Source organism: Hypomesus transpacificus, chromosome 2 (genome assembly GCF_021917145.1).
Source record: "Hypomesus transpacificus isolate Combined female chromosome 2, fHypTra1, whole genome shotgun sequence".
NCBI lineage: Eukaryota > Metazoa > Chordata > Actinopteri > Osmeriformes > Osmeridae > Hypomesus > Hypomesus transpacificus.
Genome location: NC_061061.1, coordinates 14,768,680 through 14,788,560, shown reverse-complemented (window position 1 = coordinate 14,788,560; position 19,881 = coordinate 14,768,680). Strand labels below are relative to the sequence as shown.

Below are 19,881 nucleotides of genomic sequence, written 5' to 3'. Positions count from 1 at the left end.
CTCTCTCTCTCTCTCTCTCTCTCTCTCTTTCTCTCTGTCTCTCTCTCTCCTTTTCGTCCTCCCTTGTGGAATGAAGGCTCTGAACAAGAAAGAGCACCGGGACTCTGAGAGCCCAGACCCTGAGGAGCCCTTCTCCCTCACCCCCCGCACAGAGGAGAAATACAAAAAAATTGACGAGGAGTTTGATAAAATGATGCAGAACTATAGGCTGTCAGTGAGTACCGTAACCTGTGCTATACTGCTGTACACCAGGCACCCGGACTGGACACGGGGGCCGGATGCCGGTTGCTGACAGTGACCTAAATACTCACAGAGCACCTTCCCTTTCACCCACAATCCCCCTCTCCATCTCTCACCTCACCGCTGTACCCACAATCCCCTCTGATGTTGTGTGCGTAGGCAAGGAGGGCTGGAGCGGGGAGTCAAGTCTTTTGATTGGAGGGTGGTTACGATTGAAAAAAAGACACGGATTAGTCAAACCACTTAGAATCCAATGAACATGGCTGCATTTAGGTTCACCAGTCATGTTAGCTATTCTTCATAAATGATGATAATGCTGCAAAATACCAATGAACTAACAACACGTGTTTGTATATTGTAGCTCATTAAAGCGTATTTGTACTTGTAATCCTCCACAGTGTAGAAAATTGGCCAACGTTCAGAATTTCAGTCTGAATTCAACATTGAGACAATTCTACTCCCTCTTCTCTGCCAATAAACACAAAATCGATGTATTTCCCGCTACCCAGTAACACCATTAATGTCAATTTAACAACCAGTACTCAATTGACAACCAGGCCCTCCCGTCTAATGCTGTCTGATTGCTCATTGGGGAGAAGGCATAGTTGATTCAGTTGATATTGGGCCAGTGTTTGAATGCACTAGTAGAGAGATAGAACGACCACAGGAACCTCCAGATTTGTTGCTCTGCTCAATATCAGCAGTATAAAAGAATCACTGTGCCAAAGACCTGTCAGTCTTTCTGTCAGTGTTATTGGCACACAATGCCAGTGGACTGCATCTTTTATGTAGGAAATAATTCAAAGAAAAAGGCTTAATGTCGCAATCAATTCCACTTACTGAAAATCGCTTAGCCGGTATATACTGTAAACTGTTTTATAGGTTCAGCCTTCAGTGTTATCTGTTGAGCTGAAGTGGCTTTTAAAAGCCTTTTTCGGAGGAAAAGCTAAGGTAGAAGAAGAATAACATTCAATCTACCACCCCTGGAGAGCTAGCCCTAGTCGATTGGAAGCTAGCCCCGCTGTTAGCTCTTGTTCCCCGCCTCCCAGCCAGTCTTGCTCAGCACACCTTTCACAGGGCGCTAGCAAACAGGAGCATACAGCACCAATCTCCCCCCACAGCCTCATAATCCCTGACATTACAGCTAGGGGCTGGGATAGACAAGCTTAATCCGACTCGTACTCCAATCCCCTGAGGTAGGGAGAGTGGCAAGAGAGCATGGGGAGACGGGCTAGTGGATCTGTTTATTTTCCTTTCTTTTTTATCGCATTTGGGATGTTTTGATTTGAGAGGTTTCCTGTGTCCTTTTTCACACCAAAAAAAGTTTGATAGATTTAGGATTTATGTAAACTATTCATTTATACTATCTGATTGGTCAGACAATAGCCTCCCTGTCTGAAGTTTAATTTTACATCAGCAAACACTTTATGTAGCCATGCCAACAATGCAAATGTGTTTAGCTGGATACTTTTTTTTTACACTGTACACAACAGTAAGGGCAATGTCAAGGCTTTTAAAGGTCAAATGAATTTTGCAAAAATGTTGTTGGCGATGTGTTTTGATTAACCGTTGCTAACAAATAGGATGAGACATTATGAAAGTTGAAAGGGAAACTTTCCAAGGCTTCTAGGACAAGAGGGAGGGAAGAAAGTAGGGCATGAGTTTAATTCATTCTGATACCCTCGCATCTAGGAAATACACCAATGTAAAGCTTCCCCGCAGAAAAATAGTATTTTTTCTTTCTTTGTTGTACTTTTTACAACTTCTTACTGCTGTACTTTTTTTGGAAGGGGGGGGGGGGGGGTCTGCTGTTTGAGAAAGACCTTGTCTTGAATTACCCTGCTTAGCCTGAGAAAGAGATAAAATACAATGTATCCAGCATCAATCCCTTTAAGAACCTCAACAGAGGCATGCTATTGGACACAGTAGAACAGTTTATCTTCCCACTCTTCTCAGTCAGTACGCGAGTAAGAGGGGCTGTCCCAGTGCTGTATGCTCTACAGTTTCCACACCTCCGCTCACACTAACCCCCACCCCCCGTCCCTCCATCTGTCCATCCCTCCCACCATCCTCTCTGCCTGGCCAGTGTGCAGTGCTGCTGTGCTGTAACCTGTATCTCCACATAACTGGCTACCAGTCTCTCTCTCTCCCTCTCTCTCTCTCTCTCTCTCTCTCTCTCTCTCTCTCTGTCATTCTGTTCTTTCTCTCTCCTTCTTGCTCTCTCTCTCTCATTCTGTTCTTTCTCTCTCCTTCTTGCTCTCTCTCCTTCTTGCTTTCTCTCTCTCTGCCATTCTGTTCTGCCAATCTCTCTCTCTCTCTCTCCCACTATGTATTTTCTGTCTCTCTTTCCTTCTCCTTCAATCTCTTTATTCCTTACTTTCCTCCTGGGCTCCAATTCGGAAACAAAGTTACGACATAAAATAAAGAAGAGAGGACGACCCGGTGAAGGACAGAATGGAGTGTCTTCTCCTCTCCCTAAAAGTGGGTCTCAGTCAGCACACGCAGTACCAGGTCGCGTTGCCTGGCCCATATTCTATATTTAGAGGCCCTGCTTTCTGATGGGAGAACAGGGTGAAATGGGTTACAGGCAGAATGCTGGACAACCACGGGGTCCTTCCTCTCAGCTCATTACACCTGTGTCGTGTTGCCAGTCACTGCAAAGCATTTTCAGCTGATTCAGGTCCGATTAGAAGTTCCTTTCTTTTATAGAGGATGTTTGAAAATGGACATCATTGGACAGTTCAAACGTTTCCTGTTAAAACTGGTTAAGTGAACGGAGCACTTTGGATGGAAACGTTCATGTTATTCAGATGTCAGATGATTTTTTCTCTTTTTGTTCAACTGTAAAGATGATTCAAACTATGGGGTGGGATGTAGATCAATATAAATAAAATGTACCGTTTTTAATGTCATCAATAACCAATACAATAACCATCTATGTAAATCTGCTGCAGAAATAACCAGGCATGAGATCTTGAAGCAAACACCCAGCCCCCTGTTGAGTTTCCACTATTCACTTTGCATGCTAACAAACGTTTGAGCTTGTGTGTGCAGAATCGTGTCAGATTATGTGTGCGGTGGTTGATTCATAAAAGTTGGATGTGTATGTTGGGAGTGCTTGTGCGTGTGTCGCATCTGAATGGTTCTGTGCATTTTTTGGTGCCATTGCAACCCCCCCTAAGCCCCGCCCCTCTTCCTATCCTCTTTTCTCCAGTCGGCTGTCCCACAGCCCACCTTCTCCATGCCAGTCACAGTGCCCGTGTCCAATCAGAACACACTGCAGTTCAGCAACAACCCCGGCGCCCTGGTTACCACCTCCTTCGTCACCTCCACTCTCACAGACCCACGCCTCCTGTCACCACAGCAACCAGCCCTCCAAAGGAACACTGTGTCTCCAGGGTTACCGCAGCGACCCGCAAGCGCCGGTGAGACAAACTGAATTGTGTAGTGAAGAACTTGGTGAAAGCTGCAGCCAACCTGTAATGTACTCAGCATTGCAGTGCTTCCAGAGGGGCTGACGGCAGTGCCACGACATGGTGCAGCCTAACTACCAGACAGACATGAAGGCATTATGACCTCTGTCATAAACATAGAAATAGATAGGGAATGAAAACATGTACTTTGTCTGTGTTCGACAGGTGCACTCCTGGGAGGAGACTTGGGCAACTCAAATGGAGGATGCCCAAGCCCTGTAGGTGAGTAGCGTGGCTCATTTTGACTTCTATCCACAAACGGTAAGCGTTATGTGAGCAGCTAACACGCACTGTTCAGACCGTCCAAACTGGGACACGTTAAGGGCTTGGATGCCCAAGCTTTGGCCTTTATGACTTTAATCGCTTGTGGTGGGACTAGACTGGACAAACGTTTTTGTTTTGGACCAGTAGAAGACGACAGAATACCTTCTAAATGGCAAGAGAAACAGATACTAAAACATACGCACACACACACACACCTGTTGGTTAGTAACAGCCGAGGGTCACAAGACAGCTGCTTGTAAACAATCCTGGTGGGTGGGGAGGGCGGGGGGGGGGGGGGGGGGGGGGGGCTGTTGTTGAGCAGGGGAGAGAGGCAACAAAGTACAGAGAAATAAAGATTTAAAAAGAGATTGGGAATACATGAATGTCTTGACCTCACGCCGCCATATTGTGTCCTCTAGTCTTTGTGCCTCTCGCTTTCAGTTTCTCTCTCTCTGTCTCTCTCTCTCTGTCTCTCTCTCTCTCTGTCCATCCCTCCACCTGTCCATCTCAGCTGTTCCCCCATGTCCCAATTGCCCTCCCCATTCCCCACCCCCAACTTCCCCACTCCAATTCCTCTCCAGCTTCCAACTGTCCCTTGTCTTGGCACAGGCCACTTCTCCGAGGTGACTTTGGCACTTCTCTGAAGCTGTGGCCTTTCTAATGTTTTCAGTCTTAGAAAGCCATGAATCTATGATGGGGTCTGGCATTGTATTTAATTCTATCTAAACTCTTTCAAGAGTTTCTGTTTGTGTAATTTGGGAAATAGTTGAGTACTGTCTACTGTGGTGATAGAGTACCTTTTAAAGAAAAGCATGCATCATTGAAACGGCACATTCTTGCCTCCTCAGAACAGGAGATGTTTTTTTTTTTTTTAACAGTATTTTCCACTTCTTTTCGAGATCCTTTCCTCTGACTGAAGTGGGGCTGCTGCTTCTCCAATCCCTGAAACACGAGCCCACAGCAAGCATCTGTCCCAAGATGCAGCTCAAGTGACTGCACTTGCTTGCCCTCCCTCACCTTCCACTTCTCCCTCCCTCCCTCCCTCCCTCCCTCCCTCCCTCCCTCCCTCCCTCCCTCCCTCCCTCCCTCCCTCCCTCCCTCCCTCCCTCCCTCCCTCCCTCTGTCGTTCTCAGCTGTTGTGTTCCGGACTGGGCTCCAGGCTCAGGGAATGTCACCATTGACGTCACACGGCATTCCTGACATTCCCACGCCCGGCACTGGGTAATAGGAGCCACCGCTCCGCCCAGGACAGGAGCAGAGTAATACATGTGTATAGACACACACTCCCGCATACACACATACGCATTTACACAAATAAGCACACTTTTTCTAACTGACAGAAACAAGCACGGACAGTCTTTGGTGTACACGTTGACCAGCACACAAAGAAAATATTGTCAAAGAGCAATTGTGTGAATGTACACACAAGCACAAACAGCAGACAGCAGCTAATTCCTGTACACTTAAGACCAGCTACGCATCATGGAATTGGATTTGGAGCAGGGCCAACAGCAGAAGAACACATGTGTTCTTCACTCCTTCCCTCACTCCCCCTCCTCTTACTCCTCCTCTTTCACTTATTTCTCCTCCTCCTCCTCTTTCTGTTGCTAAGGGAGATGAAGGACTATCGTGTTTTTCTTTCAGCCTGAGAGAAGGATATAGAAAACAAATTTGTGCTTGCATTTTTTTGTGCCTGGTAAGGCCCAAGTTGTGATCAAAAGCCATCCTCCTACTCTGTGTTGCCTGTTACACACACATACACACACAAAGAGCCATTCACAGAAACGAACACACACAAGCGCCGACCACCATCCAAAACCTTTGACGAATTTGCTCAATGCGCATGACACACATACACCACAACCTCTCAGTACAAAGTCGTGTAGCCTTTAGTGTTTGCCCAGCGCTCTGGATGCGTTTGTAAATGTTATGAGAGAAGTTATGAGAAGGTTTGGTTGAAATGAGACAAAGGCAATGTTATTAGTACTCAAGACACAAATTGGTCTGGGACAAACTCCAAAGGCTGTCAGACACGTTTAGGGCCTGCTGTATGTATGCATTTTGTTTTCTTTGTGTCCTTTTTCGTGTGTGGAAGTGTGTCCTTTCTGTGTGAAAAGAAGGGTGTTCGAGAGCAGATGAAACAGCGTCACATGCTTGTACTGTCTGGGCAACGTCATGGAGCACTTTTATCTGTTGCCACAGAACAGTCCCTCTCTCTGCCCAGCCCTAGGGAGCCATATGTGTGTCTGTGTGTGTCTGTGTGTGTCTGTGTGTGTCTGTGTGTGTCTGTGTGTGTCTGTGTTTTCTGTGCGCTGTCAATGCTGGGAAAGTCCCTGTTCTTTGAGCCACACAGTGGGTCTTGTCTTTGAGTCAACTGCTACATTTAACAGCAGGCAAGGCAGTTAGACCATCCCCTGACTAGGAATGTATGTACGCAGTCTCAGACAGGAGATAGTGTCACAGATAGCGAAGCTGTCAATGGAAAGAAAGCAAAAGATCGTCTGACTGAGATTAACAGTTGGGAGTCAAAACCAAACAAAAACAAAACGCTTTTTGTTTGATGTATGAAAAGTATTTGAGGTATTGTTGTGCTGTTTCTGATGTCTGATGAAACTCATGCTTTTACGTGGGAGGTTGGTATGCAATGGGTGACAGTGTTTGTTGTTTTAAGAGGTGTGAATGCATGTTTACCGTAGGGGACCTGGTGTGGTCTGTTGGTGTGTTTTTGGATCAAACTGTCCTTTAGAAACACTTGCGGTCCAAAAAGATTGAGTGTACATTGTTTCTTGCACATTGTGGTTAACGGGTAGAAAGTGAGCCAGTCTGCACCCTTGTGTACCATCAATTTATGATTAGCTATAATAAAGTTTAGATTGTAATTTTAGATCATTTTACATTGTGAGGTTTCATTGAATTGGTCCCTTCTTCAGCCGACAGTTCTCAGACTGAATGTCATCGTCTGAGCTGTATTAATTGTCTTCTATGGTGGATCAGAGAAGTGTACAGATAAACACACATGAAATAAACGTCACACACACACAAATGGAACAGGCACATCCTCATTCCCTATTACTGTAACACATCCTTCTCTCTCTCTCGCTCTCTCTCTCTCTCTCTCTCTCTCTCTCTCTCTCTCTCTCTCTCTCTCTCTCTCTCTCTCTCTCTCTCTCTCTGTCTCTCTGTCTCTCTGTCTCTCTGTCTCTCTGTCTCTCTGTCTCTCTGTCTGTCTCTCTGTCACTCTCAGGCAACGGCTACATCAGCGCCAGGGCCTCCCCCGGCCTCCTCTCCATCTCCAACGGCAACAGCCTGGGGAAAGTAGTCCCGGCCAAGTCTCCCCCTCCGCCCAGCCCTCAGATGGTGAACAGCCGCAAGCCCGACCTTCGGGTCATCACCTCCCAGGGCGGCAAGAGTCTGATGCAGCTGGTGAGCATGGGTAGAACTACCAGAGCCCCATCGGGCCCAAATTGGTCTTGCATACCTGCGGCCCTGCATAGTTCAGGCCCTGGTCATGGATATCCCTTCATATGATATTATTACGTACACTAAGTCCCCGTGTGCAGCTCAGCGCTATCCTACATTTTCCACATTTTGGTGTCGGGGACTCAGCATGTATCGTTATCTTGTAAAAAAAAAGCTGATGATCAAAGCCCATCATGAAGCTTGAGAAAAGGAACCCACCATCCCAGGTCATGCTAAGCATTGTGGGTAGGTATATACAGTGTAGAGATAATAACCCCTCCTGTTCTTTGTCCTGGTGCCCTCCCCCCCATGCAGACAGAGGAGGAGCTGGATTTGGTGAGTGAGGGGAATGGAAGCTCCTAGACTTGCCTCTAGAAGTGTGGTCTACAAGGCATGAGTGTGGTCCCCCCCCCCCCAAAGATTAATTTGCATCACAAGAACAGACAGATGCCCCACCGTGTGCTGCATACTATGCAGACGTATGGTGCAGTTTAGTGTGTGTACTTTCCCAGTACAGTATGCTACCCTTGTTTAGCATATAGATGCTGATCACGATGCAAATGAAAAGCGGGGGCATCTTGGCATGTGCATGGTTCGATCCTATGAGTCGATGATTGTTTTTGTGGTGATCGTTTCATCGTTTGTTAAAGACTAGTGTGAGGAGAGTGTATCTATAGTCAGGACGTAGGGGGGGGGGCAACACAACAGGAAGTGACACTGCCACCATGGCACGTGCACCTGCAGCCCTTGAAGTCACTATGCACCAAGTTCTTTTTTTGTTTCATCTGTAAACACATAGGCATATGCTTACACATAGACCTAGACACACACACACGTGCGCACACACACACACACACACACACATGCGCACACACACACTCACACTTTCCTCTCGGACTGTGAACTTGGTTGATGCATGCCCCTCTGTCAGCATGATTCTCCAGTGAGCTGTGCACTGCATAACACTTCCCCTGACTGGTCTTACACAAGCATGCGGCCTGGCAATAGTGTTGCCTTGCCAACGCTACCTTGAGATGAAAAATCTGTTTGTTCGTCTATGTGTCATAGAAAGCCATGAACTTCACAGACCAGTAGAATTCCCCTGTTTATTTAATCTCAAATGAACTGAGGTAACTGCTTACCATTCAGCTGTATTTTATACTGAGTGTATATAACTATTTACATAGGTATATACACTTTTTTTCAGAGTCAAGTTTCTCATGCTGAATGATAACAAGTTGTCTCGCTAAGTTTGTTTTGTTGACCATTCCTTCTCGCATCTCGTCTTTGCAGAATGCTCAACGATTAGGTGTCTCTCAAGTGTCCCAGTCTCTCACCACACCAGTGGTTTCCGTGGCAACGCCCAGTCTCCTAGCGCCCTTCTCTGCCATGCAGACAGCCTACAACACTGGTGAGCCAACAGGGCAGCAGTGCCCAAGGGCCAGGCTGGCATATTACAGGCACACGCCTTTCTACCCAATACCATCTTTGCTCTTTGGCTTTTTTCTTCTTTCCATGGAGGTCAGTGCAACTTAGATAAACATTTCTCGTAATATTTTACCAGGGGAAAGAAAACGTTACTGTTATGTGTTCAAATTGTTTGACAGTTAACCATCTTAAGTTACTTACTCACTAAACTTTAAACCCTCCCACCTCTTCCCTCTCTTCCATCTCTCACTTGATCTGCCTCCATCTCAGAGTACCAGCTGACCGCAGATCTCACAGCTCTCCAGAACTTCACACCGTCAGGGCTGCTGCCTGGCAACATGACCACCTGGCAACAGCAACCAGCAGTATCCCAGCAACAGCAGCAGCAGCAACAACAGTCGCAACAGCTCAGTTTGGCGTCCCTTAGTAACTTGGTGTAAGTACACTTCATTTGGTCTGTCGAACCTGCCCCAACATACGCAGTTCTCACTTTGAACCCGTGTTGGTGTTAAGATCTCAATGGAGGAGTTTGGACGTGCGTAGGGTCGTGTCACGTGTCATCATGTCCCAGAAAAAGAATGTATCCTATCCCTTTGCCTTGTGCCCATATACTCTGAGCTTTAAGGTCGATTGACAACACCTAGCTTCAACATTTCGAACGCACACATTGTTAGCGGAGTAAAGGCTCCTCGTACTAGCAAGCTCCGAATTGAAGTATTCTGTAATTGTTGCGGGGAGCTAGGCTAACCGTGCAGGAGCTGTGATATGTGACCGCCTGTTTGTTCTCCCCCTCTTGTCTACAGCATGTGGGGCGCAGAGAAACAGAACGGGGAGATGGCTAACTGCATCTCCAATTTTGCTGCTAACCTGAGGTGAATTCATTAGCACATAGCACTGTGTGGTTCCTCTGCTCATGTCTGTCAAGCATAGTCTATGTGACTCTCAAGTTGAGTCCATTATGAGTCCTTAACCAAAAAAAGGAGAGCATATTACTGTATGTTAGGTTGAATTTGATATGATTCAAACATTATAGACTTTTTTTGTGCTTGTCTTCTTCAATGTTTTAGAAGCTCCTGGTTGTTTTTGGTTGTTGAAGTTGTTTGATGATGTTTCTTTAGGCCCTTCACACAGATTTACGGATTGAGGAAACCCGTCTTGTTGTCGAGGTCTTGTCAAAAGGTTCTTCAAAGCTTGTGTCTGCCGCGGTCTCTGAATGCAGTGAACAAAGTGGAACATGTACAGGAATATGACAGCAGCCCCCCCTGCTGTGTGGTTTTATGTCTCAGTCTCGCAGCGCAGCCCTGAGTCATAATCACCATGCAGATACACATGCGCACAGCCTGTGTGATCGTTGCACACAGGGCTGTACACGGCGCTGCTCATGAAGCAACTGCCAACACGGAATGAGATCTTTTTATATGACTGGATGGGTTGAACAGTCAGAGGGAATAAATAACCAAAACCCAGCTTTTAATTGGTTGATTGCCGAGATTTAACTAGCACCCACCAGTTACACTAGCTATACGACAGTTAATACAGGTTTATGGGTGGGCAGTTGGGACATGTTCCTACCAATGTCAAGAGACCGTTGAGACTTCACTATCAATAGTTAGTGGTGGAGCAAGGGTAGTGTTTACATTTATGCATTTAGCAGACGCTTTTATCCAACGCGACTTCCAAGAGAAAGCTTTACAAAAGAGCATAGGTCACTGATCATAACAAAGAGGTAGCCCCAAACATTGCAAGCAGCCAAAACACGAAGCATACATTGTGAAAAAAACAAATAAGTGCCGAAGGGAAGAACCATAAGACCATGTTTAAAGTGTTGGTCCCCACCAATAATCAAACGAACCTACGGCCTTGGTTGGTGTAGCCTGTGTTCTGCTCAGCTCAAGTTACCCTCAGTCCCCACCGCCCTTGACTCCCGCCGACTGCGGCACAGCCCCACCATTCATCTTCATATCGCCGGATGACCCGGCGTCAATAGTGAGATGACACATGCATGCATCACACAGATCAGTAAACCCGCCTTCTGAAAACAAAGACCCTTGGAGGCGCTCCTCCCTCTATTTGTTCTCTTGCGCTCTCGCGTTTGATTACACAGGCTGCGTGCAGCCCACTGTTTTGTTTTTGATTTCATTGCACGGTAGCCACAGTGAGCAGACACTTCCAATCAGAGGTGATTGACGGCTTCGCTGCGAGCCTCGCGTTCACTGTCAGCCGCGGTTACCACGCTGTGGGACGCAAAGAGAAAATGATTTCTGTCTGTGTTTTTATTTATATATTTTTCGGCCTTGCTTCCTCCCTCTCTTGTGCTGCGGCCAATCATCTCCAGCTTCCTGTTAAGACTGGTTTTGACTCTCATGCACCTGTTGAGTCGAGCTCCCCCAATCTAAATGTTAATGTGGCCTGGGCTCCCCCCACAATCACCTCACAGCTTTGACTTGTTTACTTGTTTATTGAATAGCTATCCCCGGATGCCAATTGGTGCTTGCATGGAGCTTTGAAGGATGTTAGGTCTCGGCCTGATTTGGTACCCAGCTGATGTTTTTAGCGGAGAGGGCTTGAACTGAAGGGCTCGCACAGGAAATAGTGGATGACGCTTTAGAGATGCTGTCTGTCTTTGCTGTCAGTGTGTCCTTGTTTACATTTAATATGTTAAGGTCGTTTTTCTTCAAGATCAATTATCCTCACTACTTGAGGGTGTACTGTAGATTGTGTGCTATGTTGTTTATCTTTCTCTGTTTACAGTACGTTTGGTTTTCTCTTTCTTATTGACTCTTATTGTAAGAGTCTAGCATACAATACACTGTATGCATTTCTAAATTCCCTGTATTTAACTTTTTGTTTTTGTTCATAGCTATTTCACTTTCAACCTCTTTGATTGGTTGTCTGTAATGTACACTAATGGCTAGAAGTTGTCTGTATTGCCACTCCCCCCCGATTGTGGTTCTCAAACTTGCTTGTTTTTTCCCCTCCCTCTACAGCATGGCCTCTCAGTCAAACTTGCTCTTTGGCAGAGAAGAGGGCCTCTGCTGGTACTGTATATCTCCTCAGTGTATAGCTGTAGCCATACTGATCTGTGTCGCACTGTTTCTCAAACCTGATTTATCGAGACACCCACGCATGCCTGCCTGGTTCATTTTAAACCAGGTTAGACGCTCCATTCACGGAGTCCTGGGACCAGAACAGTTCAGTTGTAAGTTGTCCATTTTGAGACAGGATGGATATGAAAACTAGAATGTTCTTTCTAGACCAGGTTTGGTGAAACGCTGCTGTACTGTTCTGTAACTGTCTGCTTCTGGCTGTGCTAGCTGTGTTAGTGCTCGGGACTCGCCTGCCGAGCATGCCTTCATCACTGTCACCAGGGCGCTGAGTAGGCCCTTTTTATTCGCCATAGCAACGAGACCCTGTGACACCATAATCCATCTACCTGTACCAGTCTATAACGTGGAGGCTCAGGTTTGATAAAGTGGCATCCAGGGAGGCAGGAATTTCACTGTCGAGGGATTTTGGGGCGCGCATAGGTGTGTTGAGAGATAAAAAGAAAGATGAGAAATAAGGAAGGAAAGAAATATATGGAATAGCATATGGAACCATTTTTTTTCTCCTGAGGAAATGTAGAAGAATATGAATTGGTCATAACCCCCACATAAACTACCCTCAGAATGGACGCCAGGAAGTGGGAAAATCCGAATTCAAAACGAGTTCCCTTCTCTCATGTCGACCTGCCAAGGGTTGAGGAACGTATATGTGCATTCCAATTCAGCCTATGCAAAGTGTAGGGTGTCCTTTCAGGAAACTTTGCAGGTGTTAACAGGTTGTCTGAAGAGTAGGCTACATGACTTTGATAGCGATGGTGATGCGGGATTCAAATGTTGGCTGCATGGCTTGTCGGGCGGTGCGTTCTCCTGGTGGCCTCTCATCTGACGTGTGTCTTTGTATGTCCAACATTCACATGTTTAACTGACCTAAGATCATTTCTGTACCAGTCCATTGCTCTGTTTTTACAGTGGCTGTAAATTACATGTGGGCTGCATTGCTACTATTTTCACAAATTTACTTCAGCAAACTTACTTAGAAGTTTAATTTCTGTCGCTTAGGCTAAACTGTTAATCAAATGTTTGATTTCATATTTTTGCTGTGAGACAAGCTTAGTATGTCTAAATGTCTATGACTAAATGTAAATTCTAAGTGCCACAAAGACACATTTGATAGACAGAATGGAGAGGCTGCAAACTTAACAGAAAACATTTTTTAAAGCAGCAATCATCCCCTTAATCCACTTTACATTTGTCCTTTTCATTTCCTTATTCTCCGACCCCCCAGGTCTTGACTATGTATGTCTCACCGGCGCTTACCGTTCACCCTGTACGCTGTTGATTAGTTGAAATGTACATTGTGGTGATGTTAACAGTAATGTTGCTACCATTCACAGGGTGCATTGTAGTTTGACCCAATACCAGTAGTCACCCGCCCTATTTTTCTCTTCTTTCTGTCCCTCCCTCCCTCCCTGTCTCTTTCCCTCCCTCCTTCTCTCCCTTTCTTCCTTCCTCTAGGCCGGTGGGCCACATACCTCAGGGCGCCACACTGACCGTCAACACCAACCCTAACATCAGCATCAAGTCGGAACCCGTCTCACCCAACCGCGACCGGAGCACTCCGTCCTCCACGGCGGGCGGGGCGGGCGGAGGAGGAGGGCAGGGCCTGGCGTCCTATCCAGGCTCCCTCCGCCTGGAGCCCGGAACCCAGGGCCGCTCCCCAGTCGACAGCCTGAGCAGCAACGGGAGCTCGTACGAAGGGAGTGACCGGGACGACGGGACCCAGCAGGGGCAGGCTCAGAACCAGGCCAGGGGCCCACCACAGGACTTCCACCACCAGGCAGGTGCAGCCGCCGCTATGGGGCTCCTGAGGCCCTCGTCAACAGAGCAGCAGCAGGAGCAGGAGGGGGCCAACGTCAAGAGGATGAGGCTGGACGCCTGGGTCACATAAAGAGGCTCCGGGCGTCGCAAGTGGAGGACAGAGTCATGCTCATGGCTTGTGTACATGCCCCCCTCCTCCCTACTGTCTAGCTCTAAACACACACACACACGTCTGTCATCTACCTAGTTACCGTCCATTTAATTGAGTTAATGCTGACCTCACTCCACCTCATGCACAGACACACATACACACAAGCATGCTCACAAACACACTAGTTCTCTCACGTGTATACGTTGACACCAATTTGCACTATAAAAGAAAATGTGCATATAATTGTGCTCTATCGTACACACAACAACACCAGGAAACCTAAGGGGCGAGCCACCAAACCAGGGATTATATTAAATAGTTTGCTGGAAGGGACAATAATGGACTCGAAGTGGGATATCTGGTTATTTTTTAGTTGAATCTCATTGTACTCTACATTTTTAGAGAGTGAGTCTTGATATCTGACAGTGGTTTTTGCTGTGTCCTTCTCTCTTCACACTCCAAAACATATTAACTCACTCCTGACTGTTTTGTCAGACACTTGTTTGGCGTCTACCATAGGTCTCTTCCTAGTACAGCTGCACTGCTCTATTGTGAAACAGTATGACAACCAAAATGAATCCACTTCTTTGTACCTGCCCGACGATGGCTGTATTGTATAGATAGATCCAGCTTTTTTATGTTTTTGTAAGAGTACAAGACTTGGGTGATTTTTTTTTTCTCTCTCTCTTTGAAACTATTTTTCTCAATTTATTTTTTGTCCTTTCTGACTGTTGTTCATTAGTCATTACCTTTGGAAATTTGGATTTTTTATGTCCATTTCAAATTTAAAACATTCTTTCATGCTAGGTGAACAAGAGTCAGTTTAAAAAGACAGGGGTGGTGTAAGGTATTCTTGTTTTGTTTTTATACCAGCAATTCAATCGGAACCATGCATAAAGCAGTACATTATACAACATCCTATAGTACCTTACTGAGGTAAAAATTTATAGACATTATAAAACTTTGATCAGGGAAGGGCTGTAAGAGCTCGATAGCATATACTACAACCTATCTGCCATGTCAACTTGACAACACAGATGCTGAGTGTATTTGGTGTGTGGAGTGTTTTAAATATTTATTCGGAATGTTTGTGTGTGTTTCTACCCTCTCGACTTTGCTATTTCAGATCACATTCTATCACTAACTCATACATTGAACCCCACCTACAGACAAACAGACTGAAATTGTATTTTTGTTAAACAATGCCTCTGTTTTGGAAGGCTAACATTGGGGTGATGTAAAGAAGGGGACAGGGGGGAACCATGTATATAAGAAGTTTGTTTTCAGTTTGTAAACCCTTCTATATGGCTTTTGTATAGCCGGGACAGCATTATTGAAAGGCAAACACGTAAAACATATACAGATATATATATATTTAAACAGCTTCAGACAGTAGCGAGTAAACGTAAACCTGCATCAGACGCAGAGAAAAAGATAGACAGGGATTGTACATAGAAATATATGTTCACATATATTCGGCAGGATGTCCCTGCAGCTATTGATGTGGTGATTCTCAGTGGATCTGTCTTTCTATTTATGTGTATATAAGTGTAATATGTTACAAAGCCAAGAGAGGGTGTTGGAGAGGCAGAAAGGGAAGTCATGTTGAGTCTAACGGTTGTGTGAGTATGACTAGTACTCTGAAGGAGCGCACTTTAATCCCCCAGAAACACCTCCTTTACCCCCTTTAAAAGCCAGGGAGTCCTCGAGAAGGGGACAGTAATGTCCAGATGTCACACACAAATACACACACACTCATTTAAAGGAGCCAGCCAATAATTCCTCTGTGAGTCCCTACTCAAATGACATTTCTTTCATAGAGGAGCCTCTGTAGAACTCAAGCCATGTATTTGTATTGAATAGACTAGACTTAATAGCTCACATTTATCAAAAGTTTTATATAATCATAAGGGTATAATATGAAATGGTTTGTTGTGTGTAATGTGCATATTGTGATTGAAGATGGATGAGTAATTCTCAGAAATGGTCTGAATGTTTTGTAGTCCATAATGTAGGAATGATGTGAATTTGGAATAGCGGTAAAGTCCGTTGTAGAAGTCTCAATAAATATACACAATCCATCAGTTTCAAGTATTATGAAAATTCAATTTCACAACGGTTTGAGGTACTGACAACATATCTAGGCTTTGGTCTGTAAGTTTAAAGCCAGTCTTACATAACTTTGGCCCTCATGACCCCATACATCATCCGTCCATACTGAAAGTCTACGTTGCTACACAACATATTCTCATAAATTTCACAACGTGAAGAGGTCATTTTCTGTCGGATATCTTATTCAGTCTCCCCCTTGATCGTACTATATTTTCTATTTCAGTGCCACACAAATATACAGTACACACAAACATAATCTGTGTATTATTTTGAATGTTCTTTTTTTATTAGTGTGATTGGGCTTGCTCAGCCCAACTCTTCTACTCATGGGAATCTAGGTAGTTTGACAGAGGGACAAAGTGCATAAAAAGGTATTTCAGTGTGTATACTCACACAGGTTCAGACTATAAGACTGTTGTGTCCTGAGCTTTGAACAAAATTGTTTGAACAAAAAAAAAATGTTATAGCTAAGGTCTTGAATAGGGCTACACAAGCCACGACATTGTGTTACATTAAGTTAAATAATATGGTGGAAGAAAACTGATAGGAAATGGGGTTTGTTAGGTAGGGAGTTAGAACGTTGGCTGTTTAGTCAAGCGAGGTGTAAAAAACCCTAACGTGTCTCAGATCAGCACTAGGGGTAGCTGTAATCAAAACGGAAAGACAATCTTTATGATAATAGTAAACCTGCGCCCACATATTTCCCATGTATAACAATGTTTAGAAAGTTTCTCTCACTTTCCAGTGTTAATTTGTGCTGGTGACAGTTCTATTGTCTGTTTTTATTATAACTGTTCTGTAAAGATTGCTATTATTACTATAATTTGTATTATCATCACTATCTTGGCCATTATCAATGGTCTTTTTAATGATGATATAGAAATGGCAATTTTACTTTATGCGGTTTTTGTGTAGGTTAGACATCTGGTTTTATTTGAATTTTATTTTATTATATATAAATATTATATCAATATATTTATATTTGATTAAAAGTTTTGTTTTCTTTTTTCTTCAAAGGGTTTTACTAATATTGCACGATTTTGTGACATAAAACAAAACAACCATTGTAATGTTAGGGTGACAGAAGGAGACAGAAACAAGTTGAGTATAACAACCAGTTCAATGCTGCAATTTTTAGTTATATGTACAAACATTTGCGTACACGTGGTAAAGTGACATTTAAGTCACATTTAATTTATTTCTGACCAGACACATAGATGTCAATGCATGGGCGTAAAACAAGCAAAGAATGAATCATGTAGGAAATACATATGAAGTGTAATATCAATAAGAATATACATCACACAGACATAAAATAGAAATTGAGGAAAAATGTTTAAAATAAATTATAGCTAATATATTGTGTTCGGCTAGTCTGCTTTTTGTTGTAAAAAGTTTTTTTTGTTTTGTTTTTTTGAGAATGATATACAATTTGTGTATATTTTCATAAATAAAGTATGCACTGATATGTTATTACAAATTCTATACTGCTTTTACAAAAAAGTGTTTGTTATTGTACCAAAGTATCCATTTGTCCCTTCTTACCCAACCCCTTTTGCGTATGTTTTACCGTATTTTATATATTAAATAGACAAGTTGACCTACAAAGAGGTTTGAGTATTTGTGTGCCTATTATCAATTTCTCATCAGCTATATATGTTTTACAGCTATAAATATGTACAATGAATTGATTAAACATTGAAGTGAAATGCAGTGTTATGTTTTCACCATAAGATGTCACCATAACGGTTAAATAATGGATTGGGCTATATATCGCTAATGCCCAAATTTGTTGGATATTATTCCAATATCCTATAATATATATCCTTATCTTATTCGGACATCATCCAATATTTTTTTTTACAAAATGTTTTAACAGAGTCCTGTCAGTTTATTCGTGACAAAACCAATTTGGATGATTTTTCTAAAAGGGCATGGACTTAAGGCACTACAATATTAGTAGGCAAGCAGAAAAGAGGAGCAATTTGGCAAAAGGGAGAAAAAGATGGTGAGTTATAAATGATGTTTGTCTATTAATTGCCGAGCATATTCGTACAACGTGAACCTGGTCTTTACATTTTAGTCAGGAGATTTCCAGTGAATCCCTCTGTCAGGCTATGTTCTATATGTAGAGAAATAGAAAAAAATTTGAGTAGGGGCAACATGATTCAAGTTGGAGAAATGTGGTGTTACTCATTCTCCTCCAGGCCATTTGACCGCAGAGTCAGCTGGGTGGGTCAGCTGTTTTGTTCCTGTGCAGCCTTTGAGCTTATGTCTCAGACAGGCCCACACACTTCTGTCTCAAGTGACAAAGGCCACCTGATCAAAACTGACCAGTCTCTGACAACTGTGTCTGTCACAGGAAACTTCCTATAAAGACAAAACTGTACATACTGGCAACAGGGTGGGTGATTACTGATACTGGGTCAAACTACAACGCACCCTGAATGTCTTCATCGTTGGAAATTGATCAATCACAGTTTGAGAATTACACCAAACCACTACATATATTTATGTAGTGTGTGGAAATGTGTTCGGTATGGTGGGTGTGGGTCTCAGATGAATGGACAAAGGTGCTGCATATTTTCCCTGGCAGCATTGCTGGTGACTACTGACTACAGTTATCTCTGTTCAACTTGTGGCCATGAAACAATCTTAACAATCGTGTATGGGAGAATGAGTCATACATTCTCTCGGACAGCTGATGTGGTGGAACCACAGTCTGCTAGATCGCCTTTATACATATTTGCCTACTCTATAGCAACAGTGTTTTATTTTTATCTCAAATAATACACCAATCCTTAAATATACACTTGTCTTTGCGCTACATGGAATCATCCCTTCTTCAGTTGAGTTCTCCAGGTCCCCCATCACATATATGACAGGTGGAGTAAATCAATGAAGAAGAGATAATGGATGGCAGATGGCCGAGGAGAGCAAACCCACTAGTGCAGAGTACCGGGACAGTTGTGAATCCTCCCCATTACTTAACACAGACAAACAGAGTGCAGGGAGTGCCCCAGCTGGAACACAGCTACTTGGCAATGCCGAACAATTAAGCCTCTTGCTTCAGATTGGCCTTTTTATCATGAGACTGTGTTGGACATACAATAAGGAGTAGGTGTTCCCTGGTTTAACCTTCTGTCATGTTCTCAAGTCCATTCACTGTCTTGTGTAATACTTATACATTACTGTATATTGTTTGCATTATTTGTTAAAGTGAAACACTTAACAAAATGTTCATTTTGAAAATGTATGGAAACAAATCATTTGTGTATTACCCTTCATGCTAACACTAAAACTGCTCTATGCTACTAGTTATTGGTGGAGTTGTTTATAACATCTCTTGGCACCTCCCTACTGTCCACCCCCAAACCTATATCGATGCAATTCAATAGGTGGTTCACACCGTCAGTACCACTGAACAATCTGAAATCGTAGTCAGAGAAGGTAGAGAACAAGAGGAGACAGAAGTCGTCTTGACATTCCAGCACCCTGCTCTCCTCTAGAAGAATGGAACTGTGGTTTTACTTATTCAGTCTCTTACTGGGTGGATTTGAGGAGTGAGCGGGCAGAGGGAGCTAAAATAGCCGTCATTGTTCTGAAAACTGACTAATGAACGATAAAATGAATGGGGAGAGAGGTCCGTGAAGCGGGAAGAGAAGCAGGGGTAGATGAGGTCATCCATTGTGCCTTGTTTGGGTATTTTTCCTCTAGCCTTCCCATGGGATACTTATTTGTTGGTCAGGATGTGCTTTGTTAGCTAGCGTGCTCTGATGGCAGGGAAGCTTTGGCGAACCTGAATCCCCCTCACAGCCACAAAGCCTTCCTCACTTTATAATTTTCCTCACTTATTTGATCACTTATATATTTACTCCCTAGTAGAGATCAA

General features: G+C 44.0%; 1 protein-coding gene across 10 annotated transcripts in view; it reads left to right on the top strand.

Moving 5' to 3' along the window:
• The window catches only part of mef2d (myocyte enhancer factor 2d), a 48,016-nt gene extending 30,318 nt beyond the window's left edge, over positions 1–17,698 (top strand). For 3 of the 10 annotated variants that reach the window (XM_047041247.1, XM_047041232.1, XM_047041235.1), the window contains 10 exons: positions 77–214; positions 3,455–3,665; positions 3,879–3,935; positions 7,222–7,400; positions 7,752–7,772; positions 8,730–8,847; positions 9,135–9,300; positions 9,668–9,736; positions 11,852–11,902; positions 13,424–17,698. In XM_047041247.1, coding sequence (XP_046897203.1) covers positions 77–214; positions 3,455–3,665; positions 3,879–3,935; positions 7,222–7,400; positions 7,752–7,772; positions 8,730–8,847; positions 9,135–9,300; positions 9,668–9,736; positions 11,852–11,902; positions 13,424–13,856 — 1,443 coding nt within the window. In that variant the 3' untranslated portion in view covers positions 13,857–17,698. The remainder of the gene's footprint in view (positions 1–76; positions 215–3,454; positions 3,666–3,878; positions 3,936–7,221; positions 7,401–7,751; positions 7,773–8,729; positions 8,848–9,134; positions 9,301–9,667; positions 9,737–11,851; positions 11,903–13,423) is intronic. The other 7 variants (XM_047041265.1, XM_047041285.1, XM_047041256.1 and 4 more) reach the window with 7 other exon arrangements.
• Positions 17,699–19,881: the final 2,183 nt, after the last annotated feature.